The 24,938-nt window shown below is 33.5% G+C and overlaps 2 protein-coding genes across 3 annotated transcripts in view; one reads left to right on the top strand and one right to left on the bottom strand.

Annotated features, from left to right (window-relative positions):
• The first annotated feature begins 298 nt into the window (after positions 1–298).
• On the top strand, positions 299–5,723 carry LOC119640152 (eclosion hormone). 2 transcript variants are annotated; one of them, XM_038037999.1, is made up of 3 exons: positions 299–380; positions 4,887–5,022; positions 5,109–5,723. In XM_038037999.1, the coding sequence occupies exons 2-3, from the start codon at positions 4,905–4,907 to the stop codon at positions 5,291–5,293; spliced, it is 303 nt and encodes a 100-aa protein (XP_037893927.1). In that variant the 5' UTR covers positions 299–380; positions 4,887–4,904; the 3' UTR covers positions 5,294–5,723. The 2 variants fall into 2 exon arrangements, with proteins under 2 accessions (XP_037893927.1, XP_037893928.1); XM_038038000.1 differs by lacking the exon at positions 299–380 and adding an exon at positions 4,779–4,820.
• Positions 5,724–10,475: 4,752 nt separating this feature from the next.
• LOC119640086 (peroxidase) overlaps positions 10,476–24,938 on the bottom strand; it is a 65,690-nt gene continuing 51,227 nt past the window's right edge. Inside the window, exons 5-10 of the mRNA XM_038037877.1 lie at positions 13,244–13,632; positions 13,012–13,185; positions 11,523–12,453; positions 11,181–11,459; positions 10,991–11,087; positions 10,476–10,920 (exon numbers count right to left, since the gene is read on the bottom strand). Of these exons, the coding sequence (XP_037893805.1) occupies positions 10,870–10,920; positions 10,991–11,087; positions 11,181–11,459; positions 11,523–12,453; positions 13,012–13,185; positions 13,244–13,632 (1,921 nt within the window). The 3' untranslated portion in view covers positions 10,476–10,869. The remainder of the gene's footprint in view (positions 10,921–10,990; positions 11,088–11,180; positions 11,460–11,522; positions 12,454–13,011; positions 13,186–13,243; positions 13,633–24,938) is intronic.

Here is a 24,938-nt window from a genome sequence, read left to right as displayed (position 1 = left end):
TACTTTTGCTTAGTTTTTCTCATTTTGTCATTTTTTCAATTTCGTTGATTTATAAACTCCCTTAGCAAAGACGCTAACCGAGACAAGAATGTGTGGCTACGTTTAGTGGGCTAACTTCACGTCATTCTAAATTAAGTTTAAGAAATATTGTTTTTTCTTCTTTTTTTTGCTTATAACACAAAAGAATGAATTTAATAAAAATAGTTTTTAGATGCTATACGTGGTATATCAATAGGAGATGAGTGACCAAACCAACCGGTGCATATATATATAAAGCAGAGCTACTCGTACGAGTGACAACAGTTCTAAAACCACATTCAAGTAGTAGTGGCTTGAATTAATTCATCTAAAAACTAACGAAAATCCATCGATATTATTAAGTGAGTAAAAATATAGAAAATAAAATATTCAAAATTAAATTTTCTCCAAAAGCAAGTAAAACAGCTGCAGTGAGTACTGGACCACCATTAAATACCCTAGTCCACTTCGCTTAATGCAGTTATTCATGCGATGACTTTACGAAACGAGGTGTATATATGTTCGTCATTGGGTCAAAACAGAGCTTCATCACAATAGGTTGAACCCGCGAAAACCAGATAGACATACGGACAGACAAGCTTAGCATAATTTTTTAAATCGATTATCATGATTAACAGCGGGTCTATTTCAAGTCCCTCGGAGTGTTGTTTACATCTCTAATGTAAAATATCTTTGTATGACACTTGTGTGTGCGTGTGTGTGTCGTGTAGGGTACAAATATATTCATAGCTGCTTAGAAATTAAAATATGTTTCCGAGCAAAGAAAGACTAACCAGTTCAGTGGATTTAGAAAATGACGTTTATAACCACCTGGTTACGGTTAAGGTTAAGGTTAAGGTTAAGATCGCTGTTAGAAGAAGTGTTTTTCAACTCTATGTCAAGTTATTGCAAAGGTATGCACATTTTTTCGCAAAATATTGCACATTGTTTTGATTTTATTTTTTTTTATTTTTTTTTTTGTTTTGTTATATTTTATAAATTTTCTCACGTTTTTTTTTTTTTTGTTTAAAAATTTTATTGCTTTCGAACGAGAAAACTTTAAATAGCAGACATTTACCGGATTATGATAAATTAAAACAAAATTTCCATAAAAATATAAATAAATATATTGTTTACAACGGGCGTGTATCACTGCAACATGACTGACCAGACAAACTTACATATATAGACACACGTTTACGCACTAACCGGTCTCGGGCTTGTTCTCAGTGGAATTCCCAAAAAACAAAAAAAAAAAACAAATTATATAAATAACAACAAATATATAAATGAAATAGTCTAAATAGTATTAAGCCATTCGGGGCCAGGTGTGCTTGGCAGGTAACTAATGTCATTAGCTAACGCTTACTGTTATTAAGCTCAATACTTTTTTAACTGTTTGTGTATTACATATGTACATAGTTGCAAACTAGAATATTAAACAAGAGTCATCCGTTTAATTTAAACTGTTTTTTAAGTGCAAAGCACAAAGACGAATGCCTTCTTCTTCTTCTTTTTTTTTTTTAATGCAAACAAAGCATCGTTTCGTTGTTTTTTTTTTCTTTTTTCTTTTACATTTTATTTATGTTTATGAAAATATATTCTTAAATGAAATGTTCTTGTTTATTATCGATAACTTCCTGTTAACTGTTGTCGTTGTGTCATTGTTGTTGTTGTTGTTGTTTAAAAAAAAAAAGTAATAATAAAAAAGAAAACAGTTATTTTTGTTGTTTTCAGCGAAGTGGAATATTTTTTATTTCACGCAAGAACTTATGCTTCCAGGAAATAGTGAAAGTTTCACAAGCATTCAGTTATAGATTTAACTCAATTCAGTTATTTTTATAGGATTTCGGAGTTTCGAATATATTCCGTAAAATAATAATTATATAAGTCATTTTTTGACTGCAATAACGCAACATACGTGATTCAGTTTTTCTGCTCTACCGACACTCGTTTTAGATTCTTCCGATAGAGCTGACGTTTAAGGGGTAAAGAAGCAAAGTCACCTATCAATAAATGAGTTAATAACAATGCTCGAGACGCTTGTGATTAGTACTTTTACGTTACGGTACTTGAACGCTTGATTTAAGATTGGGAAGGAATAGTTCCGTACCGATTATTCACGAAAGCCATCCCAAATTGCATACATGCTTGCTCAGCTAAAGTAAATTTTTAAGACAATTTTCCTAATTCATGATCTGTCCGTCTTTCCATACCACTGTTAACCTGATAATCTACGCTTTTACTCTTTATACTTCTCTTCACTCTTACCAAAAATGCAGCCAATTTTCCCACTTTTCATCTACTGTTTGCCATTCTGTCTGTATGTCTTACCTCTTTCAAAAGCGTAAAAATTGTTATAGAAAAGCGAACTTGAGCATCGCCCAAGCGTGGCAAGGCTATCTATAAACAATTTAGAACTCTCCACAGAAGGATCTGACAGAATAATTTTACCAGAAATACATAAAAATTTTACAGTTACAAAAAATATGTAAGGGCTACTGGTCGCTCTGTGCATGACAAATGTTACTTGTTCACTTATTAGAGAATAGATTTGTATCCATTAGCGGAACATAATTTTTGATATTCTTTATCATATCCCTACTAAAATTGAAATTCGAAATTCATGCCATTTTATGATGTATGTAACCAGCCCTTCTTTCTTTTCTGCTTGAGCATTGCCAAAGTTTTAAAAATTGAAATAAAATTGTAACTAAACTCATATCTTCTTAGTCCAGTTTTGCACAGTCAACAGGCACGATCTACTCATAATAGCTTAAAATTAAAAAAAAACCGATTAAATTCAAATCGGGGCTAACCTAATGACATGAGTCGAATACACAAAAAGAAATCTTGAAAAATCATGCTGGCTTTGAGTTCACTTCACATATGTTTGCTCGAATCATGTTGAGGTGAAATACTCTCAACTGATCTATTCCTACGCTGTCAGTTATATAAATACTCCCGTATTTATGTTAGGAATAGCGAATTCAAGATCCGCTTGAAGCAGAATTAAATCTTCTTCGGTGAAGTGCATTTATTATTATAGCAGTTAAGAGAGTTTTTGGCTATCAAAAGCAGTGGCAAATAAAATTAAAAGAAAAATGTATTCAATAATCGAGTTAGAAGAAATCTTTTAATATCCATCACCAGCTTTAGCACGATATTTAATTGTTGGATAGAAAAAAGATAAACTTATTCTGGAAAAATATTATATTATAATTGGCTTGGAGGAAATATTTTGTGATCCCCCACTAGTTGAACTATTGCATTTGATTCCAAGAGAGAAAGAAGTAGAAAGAAGGTCACTTCAATTGAAATATTGATCGTACATATCGTACATATATTTTCAATAAGACCAGTTATACCCAATATAACGATACTCGATGTTTTGGCAGTCAGAAAGCACATGAACTGACTTAAGCAAATTTGCGACCTTAATCTGAATAGAGTAACGAAAAAAAAGGGAATATTTGACGTTAAGTTCTTTCTTTTAGGCAAAAATTTTGAGTTCACTATCATGATTTGTATAAACGCACAAGTAGATATGATCTAAGCGCTTGCAGTCCTATCGTCCTATCTGCAAGCATACTTTTAATACTTGGCGAATCTAAGGTGCTCTCTAAGCTCAGCAAAGTAAAGGCTATCCGCCTTTGAACTGATGACTTTTCGATGCAGACCTAAGGTATTTAGCGTGCTTTAGCGGGCTGAAGGCATTATAATGAACCGTGCAAGGCGTCACCTTTCTCGAGCTTTGACGTTCTCTGAAAACTTTCTTTCTTTCTTTCTTTTAGAACGGCAATGCTTTGAAATTCTACTGATTGTGCTTCCTTTCGAACAAAAAAAAAAAAGAAAATATTTTACAACGCAATCGCTAAGTAAATAAAATTCTTAACGTAGTAGACAGTCATTTTATTTATACCTAACCTATGCCACTAATTTGTTTATGCTAACAAGAATTGCATCTAATTAACATTAATTAAATTAAAGCAAATGTAAATTATAAGAGAAATATTTTTTTCGTAATAACGTAATATACGACTTAACTTAAATGTTTTTCTTACCTAAATGTGCCAAGAATTCAATACAGAAATACGTGACCGAAACGTGTCTTTATGCCGCTAGAAAGAAAACATAAATGAAGTAAATTTTAAATACTATCACGTGCTATGTATACAAAAAAATTTTTTTGTGAAATGTTATTTGCAAAAAAAGAAAAGCTTAGATAAACAATCAAAATTGTTCAGATAACGAAGCATAAAACTGTAGATCAACTCAAACTCAAGTCTAGGTTTAAGCTTAAAAGTTGAAAAACAAAAGCGGAAGAAAGGCACGCATTTGTATAACTGGATTTGGTACTTTTTTTTTTTTTCTCACAATTTCTTGTTGTTGTTGCTATTGTTGTGTTCTTTTAAACGTTGTTTACTCGATTAAGTCAGCAAAATACTAGAACTAAACTTGCACACACACATATATATACAAATTTATATTGCTTCTAGTTGTCAATGCATGTATATGAGGATTTAATGGGAGGGAGTTTTGATGCCTGTTATTAAATAAAAGGCACGACTTGCTATAAGTATGTTTTTATTATAATATAAGACTTACAGCGCGTGAAACATATATGGCATATAAACAAAATCATTTAAAATTAAATGAAATTAAAATGAATATAAACTAAATAAATAATTAGATAATTAAATATAAACTAATTATTAAATTAAATTAGAAAAAAAAACAGAAAAAATTAAATTTTAAAGCCTTTAAGAAATACTTTGAAAAAAAAGTGAAAAAAAGCAAAGGTTGGTTAAACGGTAAACTCAAGAGTTCATTAATTAAAAAAAAAAAACAAATCTTTTATTCCACAGCCTTTTCGCAAGACAGTCATGTGCTCTTCCTTCCGCTTAGCAACAGCTATTGTCTTCGCCGCTTTTGTTATGGCCTGTTACCTTATCGAAGGCAGCTACTCTTTGCCCTCGATTGGCCATTATGGCAAGCGTTTCGGTGAATATTTTTCTTCTTCAATTTTTTTTGCAATATTTTTGAAAACTTTTTAACTAATTTTTGTTTCGTTCATCATTTTTGCTTAGATTCGATTTCAGGCATCGATTTCATACAAATCTGTTTAAATAATTGCGCTCAATGCAAAAAAATGTTTGGGGATTATTTTCAAGGTCAAAGCTGCGCTGAATCGTGTTTAAAATTTAAAGGCAAGGCTATACCCGACTGCGAAGACATTGGATCCATTGCGCCTTTTTTAAATACTCTGGAATAAGTTGTAAAATAAAACCTCGCTTCACTCGGGTGATATATTGACGCAGGATAATGGCATTGCTCCTTAGATTTAATTATAAAAGTTTTCATTATAATTTCTGATGGAAAATAGAATTTCGTTGTAGAAAATGTTAGGCTTACCCGGAATACATTTTAGCAGGTGTGTTGTTAGCTTAGTGCTAAGGAGCTGCAGTTTACAATATTAGGTTTACATAGCGCAGACACGTAGTTTGTTCAAACGCAGTTTCAAATGAAGGATTGCTCACGCAGCAAAAGTTCACAATGAATTTAATTTATTTTTTGTTTTTTACTTTTTTAGAAATTATTAGCATACACTCAGGCTTTAGTTATTAATTTTAGTTAATAAGCCCTTTAAGTGCACAGGATATGCATTTTTTGCCAAAACGAGTTCCTAATATTATTTAATATCATATAAATATATACATATATATACGTACATATATATATACATACAAATAAAAATGTGATTGTATAAAACTAAAAATAAAAAATGTACCTTTTCAAATTAAACAGCATATGAAAGGAATAATGAAAAACTATTTAATATCCTTCCTTGGTAAATGGTATTTCTACCCTCTATGCCATCAGTTTGCTTGTAGAACAAAAGCAAAGACAATGCCAGCAGATAATTTAATAATTTAATTAAACCAAATACTTCTTATACACTGCAGTTCGTAGCTTTAATAACAAAAAGTTGCTTTAAAGAAATTTATGGCAGAATTTGGCGATGAATAAAATAAATTAAACCAACACTGCTAGCTGTCTTATCAAATCTTCCACTGTTTTCTCTTCTTGACAAAGAAACAAACACAGTGGTGGTTGGTGGTAACGCTATTAACGATTTTTATACCCAACAGCCTGTGCTGTACAAGGGTATACTAAGTTTGCGCGGATGTATGCATCGCGCAGAAAAATCTGACATAGATGCACCTTTTATTGCACCGGTCGTTTCAGAATCGCTTTCTCAGCCGATGACTATCCTCCTCGTTTTCCTGTGTGCAACCTACAGGCTGCAATTTTTGAGATATATCGATGAAGTTTGATGCGCCTGCGTCCTTTGGGTCAAGTATGAGCTCCTTTTGAAAATGGTTCGGGTCGGATAACTATTTTGATCACTTCCCGTATAACACATTATTTTGGAAAGTCTTTGTATAAGTAACTGTAGGGTGATTTGCGATATTTAATGCTGCGCTGTGGGCTACTGTTGTAGTTTTACTTGTTTTCCAGTACCGAACAAAATACTATGAACAAAATTTTTTTAATACATATCGGGATAACTACGTTTGTAATTATTGTAGAAAAATTCTTAATCGCCCTGAACTTCTGAGTCAACTTGGCCCCGCTATTTATCCTTTGATTATGATTGACCAAATCTGAGCTAAAAATCTTTGTGTTCCTTTAATAACCAATATGGCTTATAGCTGAAAAAAAATTTTTTTTTTGAATTAGGTTCCACTTCTCTTAATAGGGAGGCGTGTGGTTCTGTGAGAAACTGTGACTTCTATGACCGGAAATTCCACGTTTAAACTTTACACACAAGCATAAGTTATCCAAACAAAATTCGAAATCCCCAGTTTTCTCAGTTGTTGAATGGGTTAAATACGGGAAGACCTACTTTTCCCGCTTGTTTTTTCTACTATAGTCCTACGATATAGTAATTTGTGATGTATGATGGAAGCGTTACGATAGCATTAACATCGATTGTAAAGCTAGCAATTTATATTGGTCTACATTTCCGAGGTTAGTTAGGTGCAGTGTGCCATGCTCCAATTAAACTAGAGCTAGAATGTGTGCCGCTGCTCTATTCATCGGACCTTACATCCTGTAAGCAACGCTAGCTTCAGTCGATGATTTCACCTCGCGGTGAGCTTTCATTGTTGTAATGATTCCCAGAAAAATGGGTCTTCTCCTAACTGAATAATTTTTTCTCTCCGCGTGAAATTCATATTCTGTTTATAAAATGAAAGAAAAGGCACTCAGCCATGGGTCGTGCTTTAAAATATCTCGTATTATACCTTTTATGGATAGTTAATACCTTTTCAGTGTATATGTAAACAGAAAGAGTCAATTTTGGCATAGTTCTATTTTATCATTCGAAGATTTAAAAGTACCCTACCCTTAAGCAAACATTATTACATACACGCATATATACTTAAACAAGGGAATCTTCGGAGGCATCTGTTCCGGCCAACTGTAAGGGAAAAGCCTGAAATTACCTCTTTCCTGCCACGGGTTAAATTTGAAATGGACGTCAAATCTATATTTGTTAGCAACAAATAGGCCACAGCTGCTGGAAATTTCAATACATTCGAATGCATAATCGCGAAATTAACCTGAAGTTTAAATAAATGTTTACTAAGCCCGCAAAAGATGAGATCGGCCGATCAATAACAAAAAAATTGTGCAGTTATTATATACTGAATTAGTAGGTGGTGCAATCGCGCGCCTTAACTAAGCCAAGGTTTCTATATTTTTTCATTATACTCTATCATGGAACAAAAAGTAAAATCCGCAGTATTCTGTCACGAACACCATTGCATTACCTCGTTTTTCGCATCTAGTTTGATTCCAATATTTTGGCTTATTCGTTGACTCATAATCAAACTCAATGTTTCCGAATACTTTGCATTTATGATCGCTATAATACAAAGGCACATAAAGATTATTGCAATCAGAGGTAAATGCACGCGCGGCATCCCCTATTAGAGGTAGCTACGTTGAATGTATACATAGTTATGTGAAAGCGCCCACAATACATGAGCATATCTCTCTCTGGAAACTAAGTTCTAGTTGGTGAGTAAATTGAGCACGTGTTTCCTTGCAGATGAGGTTCTTTGTGTTACACAGTGTATGTGCATGATTATGTGCATGTCCAGCTTCAAGAGAGCTTTATAGTATACAATGTACTAATTAGCTTTCTAAATAAAATAATGACGATTGTCTGAAAAAGTTGTCTTCTATATTAGCATGGACAGTGATTTGCAGTCTTGCTGATAATAATTTTTCTATATATAGTAGGTTGGAGGGAAAGTTCTGTCGTATTTTAAAGAAAATATTTGAATTCGTTTATAAAAATACGTCTTTAATATTAATCAATTATATATGCTCCGTTATTTGTTGCGACCTGTTGCCATCTTTCAGGTAACCTGTGAATTCCTGTTTTGTACAAGTTTTCGTCTTTGGAGTTAAAATAGTCATCAAGTGCCTTAGAAACACTTTGAAAAGACTTGAATTTTTTTCCCATTAGATAATTTTGCAGACATCCGAACAGGTTATAATCAGATAGTGCAATGTCCGGTGAATACGGTGGGTGACTAAGAACTTCCGATTCCCTAACTATTCCTTTTCATGTGGAACCCAAACACCTTGCTTGAACACAAACACAAGAGATTTAATGTGATCTCCAGCAGTTGCATGATGAATGCCTAAGTCTTCTGCAATTTCTCGACTTGTTAAATGTGGATTATTTTCCAACATGGATAGCAAAACATCATTATCGATCTTGGATGCTCGTCCAGATCGATCACTTTCTTGTTCCGGAACGAACTTTGCTAAGCCATCTTTGACAAGTACGAACTACTGGCATGTTTTTCACTTTAAATATCACAAGTAAATGATGGACGGTACAAAAAAAAAGACTCCTTTTATAATATACAGCAGCTAAAAAAGCAAAAAAATATCCGAATGACTCACTAGTCAGATATTTTTTTTATTTAGAAGAAAACTTACCTGCTTATTTAGAATACGACAGAACTTTCCCTCTAACCTATTATTTTTCTATATTTTATTTTAAACGGTCAATCCGGTTAGTTATACTTAATCCGATCTTTTGTGCGCCTAATTTGCTGTGCGATGAAAACCGAACACTGAATATATATTATGTTATGTAATTGTAGCCCTGTCTTATTTGACTTATACACAAGTCGAAGGCGGAGAAATTACAAACATATTTCACATTATATATACGCTTTGTTTGGTTGACGAGTATAACTGCCATCACTAGTAAGATGAGGATGGATGGCTGACTGATTAAGAAAGTTTCGTTTATGTTTTTCGAATGTTTTCTGCATAGATCTCTACTTTTTATTGAACAATTGAAAATACCGAAGACGGGCGTTTTAACACCTTCTAGCGAACTTTGATTGATTTATATTTGGCTTAAGTATGCTTTGGATGGCTTAACAGCAGCCAGTTTCCAAAAAAAGAGGAAGGGAAGCAACTTTAACAGCTTTAAATCTCTAATTAGAGAGCTCATGTTTTAAATTTTATGGGTTGCTCTCCAATCAACAAAGTTTCCTTTTCTTTTAATACAATATTTTCTTTTAAGCAAAATTTAAAAAAAAACCTACATCCGCCAACAATTTCTAGGATTAAGTAATAAGGTATTTTTGTTTCCTTCCGCAAACCTGTCATAAGCACACTAATACCTTCCACAAACTTGTCATCGTCTGCAAAATTTAGAAGCAAGTTAGCCAAATATTAATGGTAGGGCTAGGTCCTTTGCTTTAGGCACCAATTGAATAACTATGCTGGGCGAAGTGGCGTAGGGTCGACTATAACGTTCTCAGACTTATTTAAGGGCAATGGTTTTTATACTACTCTATGGAACTCGTAAGATCAACCAAAAATATGTTTGTCGCCTTCAGGCACAAAGTAACCGATATCAGATTCCTTCTTCTGATTTTCTAGTGGTTAATAAAGGGGCGGGATTTTGCTGAATCATATCTGCCATAAGAAGAAGAATTATTTGATAATTAATCTTAAAAGTTTGCTTTATAGTCGAGTTATGCTCAGTTGATTTAAAGCTTTTCTTAAAACCTTAATGTGTGCTGCAGCTAAGTTAGTGTATAATCCAAACACTTGCCTACTTTTAGGCGTTCTCTGAATCATATCCTAAAAGTGTTTTTTTTGGGTTTAGTAAACATTTCACTGCAATAAGTAATTTTTTTTATTTTTTTTTTATTTTTAATATATTATACTTTTAACAGTCGTCCCGTTCGAGAAAAAACTTAACAATAATAGCTCATGGTTATAAAAATAGTCTCTATTAACAAAAGCTTTTAAATGCTTTTCATTTCTTTTTATTGTTTTTATTATTTTTTTCTTTAACTAGACATTATACGTAATATTTACACAACATAAAACAATAATAAAATAAAAAAAACAAACAAATTAAAATAAAATAAAAAATAATTTCGTTTAACAATGAACCGAATAAAAGTTATTCAGTCTATAGTAAATAGAATTAAATAAACAGCAAAAAAGCAAGTAAATTAAAAATATAAAAAAGAAATCAATTAAATAGAAAAAATAAAAATAAAAAAAATCAAGAACAGTGACTTAGAGTAGAAGTGAGAGTAAAAGGAAGGGAAATATTTTCATTTCTTGTTTAATCTTTTTCTTTCTTTTTTTTTTGTTTTTAAATATAAATAACGATTTTGCTTACGATGACGAAGATAAGAAGAACGGATAAAACTTGGAATTGTGATGAAACGAATATGTGCTCCTTGAGTATTAAGAGACAGTACGCTAAACACCTGATTATCTAAAATGTCGTTATTTTTTACGGTAATTTAACAACGTATCGGGAATTTCGTTAATAAAGTTCTGCAATAATTCAGGAAACAAAATTAGGTTAGTTTCGTGTTAGATTTAAAATTTTTTAGGTTTAACTTACATATACAGGTGAGGCTATATCATGACTAGCATAATCGGCCCATTTCGTTAAATCTATTGATGGGATAATGCCGCTCTTACATGGTACACGTGGGTTTCTTTACGAGAAGTTTACATGTTTACATTAATTTTAGTAAAATGAGAGGAAAGAGAGAAGGTATTGTTTTTTCTTTTTTTTAACTTAAACTTACATTTCATGATCCGGTAAAACCATGGGATAAATTTGCACTGTGTCTATTAGATCGGTATTATCGCAGATCAGTCGAGACAATTTCGCTTTCCGTATTTCATGCAATTGATCCGGTGTAAATGAAGATGGTTGATTGGGTAGCTCATACCAAAATCGATCCCCGCGTCGTAAGTAACTCATTTGGGTAGCAATGACACAAGCAAAAGTAGGACCCAACATAGAACCAGGTAAAGATTTTTCTGAAACACCACCTGACCATAAGTCTATATCTGCCGGATGCCTATAAAAAGGATATTCTATTGAAGAATTTGGTCTATGAAAAAAATTGAACCCGTTCACTTACTCAAATATACTTTGATATCTAAGTATGGTGTCGTTAGGCATCGAACCAAACATCTCATCCCAGACATTGGCTGTAGGTAGACCGCAGAATTTACGAAATTCCATATAGCCAGGTATACCGAACTCTCTACCTCGTTGCATGTTAAATGAAACCAAATCCATACCGAATCGAGCACCTTCTTTTTTAAACAAATGATTGGTTACTTCTTGCGTAATTGAATCGTCCATAGCTTGGGCTACTTGATTCATTAAACCCATGAAATATTCATCGAACACCCCGGCTCTGTACAAGTCATAAGGTCGTCTAATTAAGTCCGATAAACGCTTTGAAGCTATAAACTTATGGGCCTTTGACCAACGTTCCACCGCTGTAGGCAATAACGAATGACCGAAACGAAACGCGGCTCCAGCAAATGAATCGATTATTCCTGGGTTGACTTTGTGATCATAACCGTCCCAATAGCCATCCTTTTGTAAAACCAAGCCGAATTTCTCCATTACTTCTTTACCCAAGAGAATGGGCAAAAATTCATTGAATGTTATATGCTGCACGATGGCGATATTAATTCGTCGGGCTTCTTGGAATAGAGTCTCATCGTCCCAATGTTTATTGATTTGCGATAATATATGGGCCACACGATTATGTTCACGAGCCATTAGCGTATGCATGCAAGTAAGCACCAATTGTTCATTCACTCGAATCTCTCCCGCCTCGAAACAGAACATGCTTTTATTAGGGCGAGTACAGCCCTCCTCTGGTATGTCTAATTTCAAAGGCAATAGATCTTTTAAGCCATACTCTTGGAACACTGGATTCATACGTAGCAAGCCGCCGTAACCAGTACGCAGCTTGCGGGCGAACTTTTCACTAACACCATAAACTGTGTTGGCATCAATTACACCGGTTAAGGTATTAAACTGTTGGCGAGAACCTACGTAAAGCAAAAATAAATAAATTGAAGAAAGAAAAAAGAAAGACACAGAAACAGATAAAGACGAGAAACAGAGAGAGATTATTACTTGGCGCACTAAAAGGGAACCCTTTTCCCCTTTAGGGAAAATGCCCCACATAGAGATATTTATCTTATTTAATAATTATACAAAATGTTTTTGAATGCCAATAATTTAAAATAAATGCAAATAGTTGACATGACAATTAAAATTATTCACACACTCGAACACATGGGCGCCTAATGGAACGTTTTTGTGATATGATTGACAGCTTAACAAAGCACCTTAAACGTCATAAACCGTAAAGCTAAGCAAAGTTATTACACGAGCTCATGAATGTATTTTAACCGAATACGTATACATATATATTGTGTATAGGGGAGTGTAAGCTATGCTTGTGGAAATTTAAATAATCGTTGGTGGCAAGCCCTTAACACGATTTAATAATAAAGGAAAAAAAAAAAAAAAAGGAAAACAAAAACAAATAATTTTGAATTTTAAAAATATTTCTGTGTTTCTCTTACACATGGACAACTTACCCAATCTACAACCGGGTCGCGGTGATGGAAAGCCACGTACAAAATCAATACACTTTATATTAAATAAACGATAGAAATAATCATCGTCGGGTACACGTATCTCATCGCAATACGGATGTTTTAGATGTAAAGGACGTTTACAGCATTCCTCAGGATCGTTACGATTAATGGGATCTAAGAGACTTCGTTAGAGAGCAGAAATAAATTTTTGAGAAAACAAGTTAATGCATACCTAATGGTGTACCAGTTAATGTGAAATCGTGATCCATAAATTGACCCCAAGCAATCACCATCACGGTTCCAGCATGATCATGATACCCGTCATCGGGATGCATAGTACGCGATACAACTCGGGAAAATGGTAATTCGCGTCCTGTAATAGAGATGCGAGGCGCATTGATGCCATCAGCATAAAGGGGTCCAATCAAACGTTGAAATGGGGCCATAGCCGCTCCCCAAGTCGGATGTTCTATGTTATTGCATAAGCCATCGAACCGCCTGTATTTACCTGGACGACATTCCACGCCCGAAAAGAAAGGCGGACACACTTCTCTAATTAAAGTTTTCGATGTGTCAATGGTCGGCAAACCTTTCTCGATTTCCTCATAAGACAGACCATAACTGTGTATGAAGAGAAAAAGACAAAAAGCAATTTTATAGAAAAATTTCAAAAATTTCAAAAAAAATTATTAAAAATAACAAAAATGAAACTAATTGAAATTTTTTTCTAATGAACTAATTTATTTATTTTTTTTTTTTTTTAATTTTTTCAATATGAATTTTTTTTTTTTTGAATGGTTTTTTCTTTTGTCTGTTATAATTATCATCACGTATATGTATGTGCGTAATTATTGCACAGTTAATGGGTTTAACTACCACATGGCAATTGTTTTGTGACTGCAGTCAGACGAAAGACGCAAACATACTTACATTCTTTTCATTTTATATTTCATACATAATTGTATTTTTATTTCTAATCTTCGTGCCATTATCTGTTTCTCAAAAAAATTATGAAAAAATCAATTTTTTTTTTAAATTTAATTTTTTACGTCTACTACATATTCTCGTTTTTCCTGCAAACCAAAAATTTATTGCAAAATTATTAAATTGTTTGATGTCAAGTTGTTTTGCGTTCATTTTTGTTTTTATTTTTCGAATCTTTTTTTTTTTCTTTTACTTTGTTTCCCATTCATTTCAGTGTCTTAGACGAATTTAGACAAAATATGCAATTATCGACGCATTAGGTCTTGCTCTATGATATGTTCGTGTAATATATATATATATATATATATATATATATAGATACGAATACACCTATATATCTACATGTATATAGGTATATATTACATGTATATATGGGTAGGTTTGTGTGGTTTTGTCTGTTTGCGACAACCATTTGCCGTTTTAAATGCTATGCGTTTGAACATAGTTTAAGATAAGCTGTCAATTTGTTTGTTAATAAATATACGAAAAAAATTATTTCGTGTCTTTAACGCACACATCATTGAATTAGAGATAGCAGTGAGGAAGCGAGATATATATATATATATATATGTATATATATATATACATGTAAACATCTGTGTAAATATACATTTGTAATGCGTTTAATTACTCCACATAAACGTGCTTTAAGTAGCTTCGTAGCTATGGTTTCCAGTTAATTAAAATTTATCACATCTTGGCGCATGAGTTGCACTCGTTAAGTGTAAGACGGAAAAAGGTAGGATACGAGATAAACAAAGTATGTAAATAATAAAAAACAAAAATTGGATCGTGTAGGTTAGTAGTAAAAGTAAGGCGGAGTTTTAGTGAAAGTCTAAAAAGACAAGTATACAAAATAATGAAGTGAACAGCAAAGGGAAAAGGCAGGAAAACGAGGCGAATGCTATAAGATAGGAAAGAAATGGATAGGATACAGCTGTGTCGGGAATTTTGTGAAGCTTTGATGAAGCCACAATAGGATTAAGATAGCGATGTCAAAGAATTACGAAATGTGGTAGAGACTTGATGGAGCTATGCCTTATGATAGGACTATGATAGGTTTTGATAAGACTATGGTAGAGATATAATACTACGGCATTACGGGATTGGGTGGCATGAAGTCCGGATTGGAGAGAGCTTCGATAAAGCGATAGATTATAAAAGGATCACAATAGAATTGGGGAGAGAGTGTGGAACATCTAAGATGGAGCTGTTATATGGTCTTGATGGGATTATGATAGGCTTGGAAACAATTATGATAGCGTTGTTATAAGGCTACGATAGAGGCATTATTACAATTTTGATACAATTTTGGTAAATCTGTAAGAAAATTATGGCAGAGCCGCGACCTGGTTATAATAAGCTTACTATCGAGCTACATACTGCGTTATGATTGTTATAAGAGTTTATGAGAATTATGGTAGGGCCGCGATAGGGCTTCAACGAAACGATGGTAGAGCTTTGAAAGGATTTGGTAGCGATGGGAGCAAAGACAAGATTGCGTTAAGACTATTATAGAATTATGGTAGGTCTATGGTAATCCTGAGAATGAGAGAATAATAGCGCAATAATAGACTACGACTACCATTCATGAAGCGTTGTGATTAGTATGCTTAGCATTACTAATTATTAAGGAAGAGCAAAATCAAAAGTTAAATATTGGCAGCTTTGGCTTTAAAGAGCAAATTCCCAGACTGCTGTAAAACCGTTTAGAAGAATGATTTTTTCATCTATACTAATTAAAAAACTCTTCTAATTTGCGCAATATGCGAGGCATAATTTGGTAGACTACAGAAACTTAGCAAATCTCATATGTTATTATACGGATGAACTTGGTATAGGCTCACAGACGGCGAAACATTTTGGAGTAAGTTAAGCTACACGATTTAGTTTGCGTGTTTAGAGCTTCTATGCGTGTAACTATTACTGTGTAACAGTAGAAGTATGACGGTAATATGATAAGCTACGCTAGGAATTTGCCTACGCACTCTAAATGAAAGACATATTTTGATTATTGCAGGCATAATTTAATGACTTATGCAGAATCGTGAAATTATAATATATTACATGATATTAGAATAACACCACAACTTACTCTAAGTAGAAATAACTAAGACGATGAATTATAATAAGTCGTGTGAGCAATACAACTGAATGGTACTTATTTTGGGAAATGTATGCATAATTCAATGACTTATACAAAGCAACTTCGACATAACTCAATAATGCGAAACGTGAGCATAACACCGTGATTTATCCTGAGCAGGAATAGCGTAACGCGATGACTTATACTAAGCGGTCTATTTTGATCACTGTAAGTTTGTTTGCTTCTACAAAGCAATTTATAATTCATTTTAAATTCAATAAGCTACATCGAGCAAGCTTACCGTAAGCATAACACTATAACTTACTCTGGACAGTGGAAATTTAGCTGTGTAGCACGAGAACAATGTATTCTAATTTTCAAGCTGTTTGACCTTTTTAAAGAAAATATTCCAACATTGTCATGCTGTAGACAATACAATAACTGGTAGATAAGAAAAACGAAAATCATACACAAATACATAAACACAAAAGCATCAACTCGATTAAAGCGTTTTTACTTGATCTGCTCCGCAAAAGTAGAGTTCATTTGACCATATATTGTATGGACGTTATATCCAATCGAATTACCTTGCGAAATATTTGCAGATTAGGTTTTTCCAAAATTTAAGCTTACATATATATGTATATATATATACATACCCAAACACATATGCACGCACACATATATAGATGCACGCGTACAAGCATAGATACAAGCAAGTAAGAAACATTGTGAACAGCTGTTTTTTCCCTCCTGCTATACTATTGACATGAATTACACACCGATAGCATTAATCATTAGCAACTTATGTATGAACATGTGTTTAAATATGAATGCATAAATGCTGCATACACAATTGCACATACTTGCTTATACATGTATAAAATTTTGAAAACGTTATTGTTAAACCCACTACTGTCAAACTAGCACAAAAAATAAAACGAAATCACACAAAACAATAATATTCACACAGACAAAAAGAAAAATAAAAAAATGAAAATATAAAATCATTAGCACGCAAAACCCACAAGAGAGAGAGACAAAAAATAAATAAATAAAGGAAACCCCACAAGAAACTTAACATAACATAACAGTTATATGCAGCCGCACATATAAACGAATATATATATATATATATATATATATAAATATACATATATGAATAGATACATATATATATATATATACAAATAAATAAACAAATGCACGTAAATTTCTTATGTAATAGCAGCAGCAGCAGCAGCACACAAATCGCCTTCAATTGCATTGCATTGCATTGCATGGCATGGAAATTGTTGCTGGTCGGTCGTTGTTGCCTGTGTGCCAAGAGATGCACATCAAACTGTGACTTTTTTGCAGTTTTTGGTTATTTTTATAAATTTAATGGAAATTGTTATTATCTCTCTTTCTTCTCTCTTCTTTCTTCTTTTGTCTCTAGCGTCTACTTTGACTCCGACTCTGTCGTTATGCTTAGTTTTATTTTCATTTATTTCTGTCCTCTTCTACATGATAGGAAATTTTCCAATATTAATGAATGAGAAGAAAACTTGCTTACATATATATAAGTCGAAGTGATGAGCTGGTTTGTCATCCAGCCAGTTCAGTGGGTAAATGTGCTTTTCACAGCCAAATAAAAGTGATAAATAAAATATAATTTGCTACAAGTTAATGCATTCATATAAATTTTATTAGTTATACTGCCAAAAATAAAATAAAAAAATGATAAAAATCAAAAAAAAAAAAAAACAAAATCTCGACTAAAATTAAAACTAAAACTAACTAATGTTGTAACACTTTCACTGTAACGTCGCTTATTAATTTATTGAGACTTTTATAGCATATTTTGTTCGTTCGTTGGTCGTTGGCGAAAAGAAATATGAAAAATAAGTTAGAAATATTTTGGTAATATTTCCATCGAACACTTTGCGGCATGCATGCATGCATGAATGAGTGAACATTAAGCACACGACATGCGCAAGCATTTAGTGTTTAATCGTCATGTAATTTTTGTGTTGTATAACGCATAACATCGCAAACATCATCACTATAATCATCAATTACACTAAACACTACAAAACGTTGAATCATGCTAACGTGCTATAAAATTGTTCAACTCATTAATGGGTTTTCTTCTGATTCGTTTCTCTTCTTTTTTTTTCGTTATACCTTCCACCGTACGGTTGTGTGTTTTCATTTTATGAAAATTCTTTCAGCAAGCAGAATGAAGTTTCAAAAGCCGTTCTAAAGTATACATTATATATTCTTGATCAACATCAAGCGTTGGTCTAAACAGGTCCATATGTCTGTTGTAAACATTCCCCCGAATTTATGCAAAAAGCTCTTGCGAGCAGCTTTAATTTAGCAATGAGCTAAATCGGTCAATCTACAGTACAATTTAAGCTGAGGACACTTTTCCTTCCAAGACCAAAAAAAAATTCTGTTGTTTTGCCATTGTAAATAGACGCAACGACAAAAATTTCCCCATGTATAGTACGCATGATGTGTTCAACAAGTGGAGAAATCTGCCAAGCCCACCCGATGTATATAAATGTTTCGTTTTTTAGAGATACAGATAAAGTTGGAAGGGGGATATAAAAGGTTCGGCCAGCCAGAGTTTTCTCGGTTCATTAGCTGCCAAACTGGCAGCTAGCTCGTGACTACACGTGAAAGCTTTTCTGGGTTATGTGTATTTCTGAGTCTGTTTAACTTTTGTGATATTGGTACACATATCCCCGACAAATGTTGACTTTATCAGCTATTTTGCATTTTCAGCTTGTTTTGAACATACTTAAAGGTTAAGACCTGTTCGGGTGCGTTTGACGATTTTTTGGTATCGAATAAAATGGATCAAAGAATTTGTATTAAATTGTTAGTGAAAAATAAAATTAAGTCCTTCAACTTATTTGAAACGTTGACCGTGTGGAGTCTACTTTGAGCCAAAAAATGTTTTTAACTGCTACAAGTCCGCCACAGAAGGGCGAGAAAGCGCTAATGCAGATGCCTGCCCTGGACGCCCCAGCACGTCGAGGACCGATGAAAAGGTTTCAGCAGTGAAGAAAATCACTTTGGAGAATCGTCAAGAAGTTGCTGAGTACGTTGCCGGTCGGCTCGGTTGGCTCATGCCATGCAATTTTTGCGGATATTTTCAGCATGAAAAGTGTGACAGCGAAGTTTGTTTCGAAAATGCTACATTTTGATCCAAAGAATCGCCGCGTAGGCATCGCTCAAGAGCTGTAAATGTCGTCAACGACGTTCCAAACTTGCTCGAAAGGGTCACAACTGCTGAGGGAACATTCGCGTAGGGTTACGACGTTGAAAGGACGGAATTTTGTTACGATTAAGCAGATAAGGGCCGTATCGCTGGAAGAGCTCAAGGCCATATCGAAAAGGGCACATTAGAAGTGCACTTTAAAATCTAAAGGGGATTACTTTGAAGGGGATAAAATAGATACAAGAAAGATTGGTAAACAACTAAATATTATATTTTTGGAGAAAAATATGAAGACACCTATTTTTTTTTTTTTGAAAACTTCGTGTATTGTTATCTATAAATTCTGGTTGGAATTCTTACAATTGCAAAAATGATACAAGAAACTAAAACTTCAACCATATATTCCTAGCTTGCATCCGTGTGACACGTTCCTTAAAAATTAAAAATCAATTAGAATAAGTCCAAAGCAAAAAGAAGCTCTAGCTCTAGCTCTTAGCTTTATATTCACACTGCATAGAAGACTGTGTAAAGCAATCTGTATAAAATTATGTTAGGAAGTAACGAAAATAACGAGGGATTGCCGTCTTCTTAAGCAGCATGCAGAGTATTGTCTTTCCATATGTACCCGGCGTTTTTGTTCCCTGTGCACAACAAATCATTTACATTTAATAATGAAAAGTAAGTTTAAAATTTAAATCAATTGTTTAACAGTGCTAAATTAAACCAGACCGTGTATAAAAAATGTAATTTATTTTTATAGATCATATTGAACGAAAATCATGTTAGAATAAAATCATGTTTATGTCCATTGATAATCTTAAGTTTAAAGAAGAATTAAGATCTGAAATTTTGCTAAAACATTGCCTTGAAAGTTGTTCAGCAAGTTATAGCAGCACGTTATGAAAGTGTGTACCTTAATGCATGTTTTCGTACAAGGTTAAGTTCTCAAGCGCGATTTGCTTTTTCAATACTTTCCAAAGCAATTGTAATCATTCTCGAATAATCTAATCTACCGAAAATCTCCCGTCTTTTAAATGATAAATATCAGTTTACGATGGCCTTGAAATATTTGCATTGTGTGACGATTGATTTTGGTGAACAAAATATTAAGTACGAACACCAACTGAACTGAGATATAGTGATAGTGACGCTTCATTTTAACTCAAGCTAAGTATGCGACAACATGGGATAAATTTTTCAAGGCAGAAAAAATAATTTTTCAATTCGTTGTAAAATTACTTGGAATTTGTCCACAACACGAATTTTCATGTATTCGCTTAAAATGAGTTTGTTTAAATAAATCGCGCAGACAAGGCACTCTGGTTGCATTTAAAAAGATTTAGATTGACATTCATTCATTTTCCTGCTTTTAATTATTAGATGCCAATCAATAAAATTATAATTAGCTCTTTGTCTTTGTTATGCAATCACACTTACGCACAATTAAAGCTGGGCGCTCCTATTAAGAGGATAAATGGTTAAAATGCAATAATCTGCTAAATTTCACATTATTATTAGGCCATGATTGTGTAAATTATTATAAGCAGCTAAGCTGGAAAATATTAGGCCAACGTAAGGTGCGGAAAAATTTGACAGGTACAAAAAAAAAGAAAAGAAACCAAACATTTGCATAATAGTGAGAAAATATCCATTAATCACATTTAAAAGAAAAATTACTAAACATTTGCGCCACAGTCTTCTGCTCATAGGCGCTTTAACGTCATTGTTATTAACAACAACAGTTTACCGCAATATATGAGTGAGAAATAACTGCGGTTATAAACACGAAAAATTCTGATGATTGGGTTAAACGCATGCTTGGGGACTAAGGCCAGAGAGTGTCCCACACATTTTACAAGGAAATGTCTCCTTAGTCATAAATCTTTTAACGGCAAACGTTGCTTCTTTCTGGAGATTGAAACTCATTCTTAACGATCTGCACGCTTTACTTATGCAGATGAAAATTTGACCGATCCATCTGATAAAGCAAAGGAGGACACGGTTCCTAAGCATTACCCTTAGACGATTTCAAAGGCATGTACAGTACCTCGCAAGGATTGCATTCGTTAGCTCAGAAAGAAATTATTTCTCTGTTAGCGCTCTAGAAATGTTCTTCAAAGGTTGTGTATAATGTTGTAAAAATTAGCAATAAGTCGGCTCCAGTTTTGATAGTTGAAACATACATTCGACTTAATAACATTCCACTTATCTATCGTGGCAAAAGTGAGTTGTACTCTCTACGTTGCTAGTCTAAGAACAAATCAATGCGTTGCCTCCTTTCTTAATTACCGACCATCCAAAGGATCTCTCCTACACACGTGCAAACACGATAAGGCGCAGAAGGAGTTAAAATGCAGAGGAAGCCGGAAAAGTGAGCAGTGTGTTTGCGGACGTTCGACTTGAATAGGGGGACATTAGAAACGACGACAAAGACTCGTATAAGCACGCTGCTTCGAAGGCGGGCTATGCGAACAAGAAACCGAAAAAATCTCAGCACGGAATTCATATTCCGCAGATGTGCAGCTATGAATGAGCAGTAGTTTGAATATGTTATTCATTCGCTCATTCGCATCTTATAACAGAAGCCAAAGTTTTATATGCCCCCGCAACTTTCAAAATGTTGAAATAGCTTATGGACAAATTTAATGTGGTTGTAGGGAGTGCCCTTAAGAATACTTTCTATTCTAATGTTTAAGGTTTTCTCTCCAAAAAGCGTGTCTTTTAATCTAATCTAACATAAGCGGTAAGGCAAAGGGAGCGAAAGTTGGCCATTGCTTTATTAGAAAATAGGTTTAAATGTTATTTAAACGAGAGCTTCACTCAGTTATCATAACTTACTGTAAATTTGAAGGTTGGTTGAAGAGATATATGCAGTTTGTTGGATCTACGAGCTATACTTTCTTCTGGCATCATAAACGATATGTTGTACTGAATTGAATGATCGACGTTGTACTAATGACTAATAAAAAAGTAATAATTAGTAAAAAAAGGCGATCAATTTCTTCTTCTTAAATTTCTCACTCTTTAAAGCTTGGTGTCCTAGAAGAATGTCAGAAGAAAAATCTAGTATGAACTAGTATAGCGGACCCGTTAAGCTTTCTTAAACCGAACAATAAATTAAGACAAGAAAAAAGAAAAAACAAAAAAGAAAAAACGAAAGTCTTAAAACATTTGTATAAATGATACAAGCCCCTCGAGCACATCTCGAATTCAACACAAGCGGAGAAACCCAGTTTTTACTTATGTAACGCGCAACGTATATGCTGGGGAACATGTTTTCAATCAATTTAATTGTAACAATTTTTTCAAGAAAAATAAGAAAATCGTGCCTCAAAAAGAACACCTCCGTAGGTGAATACACACCTATGTGCATAAATGTGTATGTATGCACATAGTGCATAAATAGTAATAGGAGTATAAAGACTTTGTTTAGCACGTGACATGTTACCATATTTTATATAACAATCGCATGCAATATATTTCCATACGCTTGTGCTGCCACTGCTGCTGGTGGTGTTGTTCATACAATCATGACAATTAAAGATCATAAAAACGTGACTATGACACCTTTTAATGAAACCCTATTAAATATTAATTTATAATTATCTCAGCGAAGATCTGTGCGCATCTCTTACCAGCGATTTTTTTTTTTAAACTGGAAAAGCAAAACTAGTTTACTAGTTTTAGTTTAGTTGTAAATAAATTTCAAACGTCATTATAAATAAAAAGTGTGCTGCAAGTCAAAAATGTGGATCTACTTCATCTTCCAGAAATAAAAGTGAAAGGTTTTTGCTTGCATTGGAAAAGAAGAAGCCAACGACGATCATGACGACGACGAAGACGAAGAAGAAGAGACTGTAAGTTTTTTCTTTCTCTCCAATCAAAGCAAAACTGTGATGTAATATTATTTAACAAGTAACTGAAGGAGATTGTTTTTAAGATTATTGGAGTTTTTTTTTTTTCTTCGAAAAATCACTAACATTTAAAAAGTCTTTGGAGTTTGCCTTTAGATGAGTGGCGAAAAAACCCCTATTAAAACCAAAATTTGCGAAAATAAAAAGGAAAACATAAATTAATATTTGACATTTCTTATTGACAATAGACCAGTGTTGTCATACTGTTACAAAGAATACACTTTTGAGGTCACCTTTAGCGTTATTATAGAGAAGTGTTGTAGAAACAATTCCCTTTTGAAAGATTTTTTTTTATCGAAAATGGCTTTATTTAAAGATAGGCTTTATTTAATGACAAAAAATTCTTTATTTAAGATTTCATTTAACTCGAATCAGCCATTACATCTTTAGGGTAAATGTGAGTGCCATTCGAAAAAGTTCAGTGGTCTTCTGAGGCTATCCACAAAATGAATTATAAATGGAAATTTTGATTAGACGGACAATAGGTTACCGATTCACATCAGTGCTTGAATCCCTGTTGCTTTCTCGATGCCATCGAAGCATGAGCGGAGCAGCCGAAATTAATATTTGCCTAATATATCTCATGGTTTCATGGTGCGCGCACCATAGATGAAGCAGCAGTGCTTTCCTTCAAATTAACCCGGACGATAAAGTATCCTGAGTTTGCCATTTTTTTAGCATAGGGTCGGCTTTGTGTACAAGCAGATAGCTCATGCTCGTGCGTACATCTAAAGAGGTAATATTTTGAGGCGATGAAGCCGCAACCTAACAAATGCTCTCAAACATCGATGTTCGTCTTCTAAAAAAGTCGATCCACACCTGATAGATGCTGAATCGCAGCAGGGGTATATATGAAAGAAGAACTTCTCACAGTCGTAAAAATTGGCATAAAGAGCTGTATCCTACCACATAGACAGACAACTACTCTTATAAGGGAGTATAATTCCAAAAATCAGCTTTTCTGTGTTGTTGCTGCTATTATAAAATATGTTTCAACATATTTTGATCGGATTTCGATCAAAAATTCCCTTCAAAGGTTTTTTAAAACCATCAAAAACTTATTTATTGATTGGGCTAATAACACTGACATCATGACACAGCGTCATAAGGTGCATGACTCAGTAAGCAGTGTATAGCGAATTTATTTTCCTTCATGTCAAGTATTAACTCGACCCGAAATATGCTTGAAAACCGTTTGTAAGCAGTAAAACAAAGAGTAAGCAAACAACTATAACGATTTTAAAACTTATTTATTTCCAATTACTATTGATTTCATTATAATTCGCTATTGTTGTTCGAATTTAGTTGTAATTATAAAATTAATTATGTATCTACTGCTGCTCTACTGGTATGTTTCTGTTGTGTACAAAAGTTTTCAACACTTTTCAAAATGTTCCATGTATCTTATGCAATGGATACACTTACCACTCAATCAATTTCAAAATAACACAAATTATATGAAAATCAGCAACACATAAGCACACATTTTTCTTTATAGCAATTAAATGTCACAAAATGTTCTATTTAACTGTAACCTATAAAATAGGTTAGACAGCGTTACCCAAATAGTTAAGAGTTAGATGCAAGCATATTAATACTGTCTCACTAACACTTGGACATTATTTCTCATAATCAATCAGCGGTTGCTTCGATAAATCATGCTCGTTTGCTTCTCCATTTGTTTGTATACCATTATGACATTGGCGTTTTTCTTCTCATCTGGCATTAGATC

Source organism: Glossina fuscipes, unplaced genomic scaffold, assembly GCF_014805625.2.
Source record: "Glossina fuscipes isolate IAEA_lab_2018 unplaced genomic scaffold, Yale_Gfus_2 115, whole genome shotgun sequence".
In the NCBI taxonomy this organism is placed as follows: domain Eukaryota; kingdom Metazoa; phylum Arthropoda; class Insecta; order Diptera; family Glossinidae; genus Glossina; species Glossina fuscipes.
Note: the sequence above shows the minus strand (reverse complement) of the source record. Positions and strands in the feature narration are given on the sequence as shown.